Genomic DNA, 2,034 nt, shown 5'->3' on the forward strand with positions numbered 1-2,034 from the left:
GCATTAGGATTATAAAGTTTATTACATGTTACTTGCTACTACATGCCAATGGGGACAAAAGCAAAGAAGTAGTAGAACCCTTGCCATGAATAGGGCAGACGAAAGGTTGTTCCACGATAATTTGTTTATCGATCGATTATTACAAGCATCGCACCAAGTTTCCATACTCCTTGTAGAGCTACTGATAGAAGCCTCCACAAGAAGTTCGGTAAGCGAAGAGAAAGCCGGTGAAACTGAGCCGGGACTTGGCAAGGTCAAACTCCACCAAGTTCTCTTGTTGTTGGTAAGTGCCTAGGACAGATGGTGCGTTCGCACCGGCATCTACAAACGCCCAACAAAGGACATCACCGGCCACATTAACCATAGAGTTCCAGCCGAAGATCGTCCACACTGCGCCCCCAGACAATTTGAGTTCGATATCGGCGACACCAGGGCGGTCGAGCGTGTCGAAGAAGTTAGTCCCGTTGAAGCAAGTGTCGAAACGGGCGGCCCTCGTGGTCGGCAATGGGACGGCAGGCGTGGAGCTGCCGAACCCGATGGCCTTCCGGAAGGCCGAGCGCACACGGAGGTATAGCTTGTGTTCCAAGAGGGTGTAGACGGTAGTGGCACTAATGTAGAGCCGGAAAGGGGCCAAATTCAGAGATTTCGTGCCGACCACGATGTCCCGGACTGAGATCGAGTAGGGGCCAGACACGTGGCTACTCCGCGATGATGACACGTGGAGGGTTGTGTGAGAGAAGACATTGGAGAGATTCCCGTAAGCGCCGCCCGCCCCGCCTCTCGCGAAATACCCATCCCGGCTTCCCCCAAGGAAAAGTGGCCCGTCCGGCAAGCAATAGGCAAAGACAGGACGGCTGCCACTTAGGCTCCCGGCGATCTGAGCTGGCAATGCCAGATCACCGCTCCCGAGGGCCGCCTGCCCCGACCCGCCACACCGGAATGCCACATGGCGGACTGCGGATGGAAGGACCGGAGGCATGCCATTGGTTCGGTTGAGACGGAGCGTGTCCTCAGAGTATCCACGGCGGTGGCGGAAGGTGGAGGATCGGGAGGGCCGGAAGGTGGAGGAGGTGCACCGGACGGTGGACACGGGGGCGGTGAAGGTGATGGTCACATTCTGGGGCTGGGGCGGGGTGCCAAGCAGCAGGCTCACGGTGTACACACCGTCGATGAGGTGGACATTGGTGCGTAAAGGGGTCGAGGTCGAGGACACTTGTAATGTAGCCATGGAGGAGCACATCATGGTGATGGTGAACATCACAAGGAAAGTAGAGAAGAAGTTCTTCATAGTCATGATGATGATGAATTCTTTGAATGTAACTAACTCCTTACTCATCTTTTATAGATGAATTCTCTCTCCTAGTTGGGTTGGGGGTAGGGGTAGGGGTTAGGATCGGTAGTCTAGTCTATCACATAACACGATTTCGAAACATTATGTGCATTACACCTTACAACAGATTTCGCACCTGAACCCTATCGAAGCGATTTAAGGTGTTGTTTGCCATCTACATTGAAAATATTAGAGTCTTCGAACATGCCCCACCTGGAAATGGGTTGAGTCGGCGTGCCATGTATGGGAAATTCTATCGATTTGCTTTTGAAGTTTGGGAAGCATTATGTAACTTGCCATGTAAGCTTTCCGCTTCTCATACAAAATGCAATCCCTTTTACCGATTTCTCACTGTTTTATGTGTGAGATGGAAACTCCCAACACATTTCCCTTCAAAGAACCCCAACTAATAATCTAGATTTTAATTGACCAATCCACATCAAGCATTGAAAGTCATATTGATGGCTTAAGTATTGATGTATATATTTTATATACATAAATGTGTGTGTGGGTGTGTCAACATTTTGGAGGTTTTGTTCTATTACATCTTAATTTTGAAGATTTGCATCTTCAATTCCAAAATTTAACTAGTTTTTCAGGACATTGTGGATAGGTTTTATGCCATCATTTTCAAACAAGGCTTTATATAAGGTGCAAACCAAATGCATCACTTTCTAAACAATGTCTACATGATATTCCCACTA

The 2,034-nt window shown here is 49.0% G+C and overlaps 1 protein-coding gene across 1 annotated transcript in view; it reads right to left on the reverse strand.

Annotated features, from left to right (window-relative positions):
- Window positions 1–1,353, reverse strand: part of LOC147864467 (putative aspartic proteinase GIP2) — a 1,370-nt gene extending 17 nt beyond the window's left edge. The window contains exon 1 of the mRNA XM_087319092.1: window positions 1–1,353. This exon is cut by the window's left edge and continues 17 nt beyond it. Coding sequence (XP_087175218.1) covers window positions 179–1,336 — 1,158 coding nt within the window. The 5' untranslated portion in view covers window positions 1,337–1,353 and the 3' untranslated portion in view covers window positions 1–178.
- Between the last annotated feature and the right edge of the window lie 681 nt (window positions 1,354–2,034).

The sequence above is a fragment of the Azolla caroliniana genome, unplaced genomic scaffold (assembly GCF_043228905.1).
Source record: "Azolla caroliniana isolate FFs.n. ecotype wild unplaced genomic scaffold, voAzoCaro1.0.p SCAF_5, whole genome shotgun sequence".
NCBI lineage: Eukaryota > Viridiplantae > Streptophyta > Polypodiopsida > Salviniales > Salviniaceae > Azolla > Azolla caroliniana.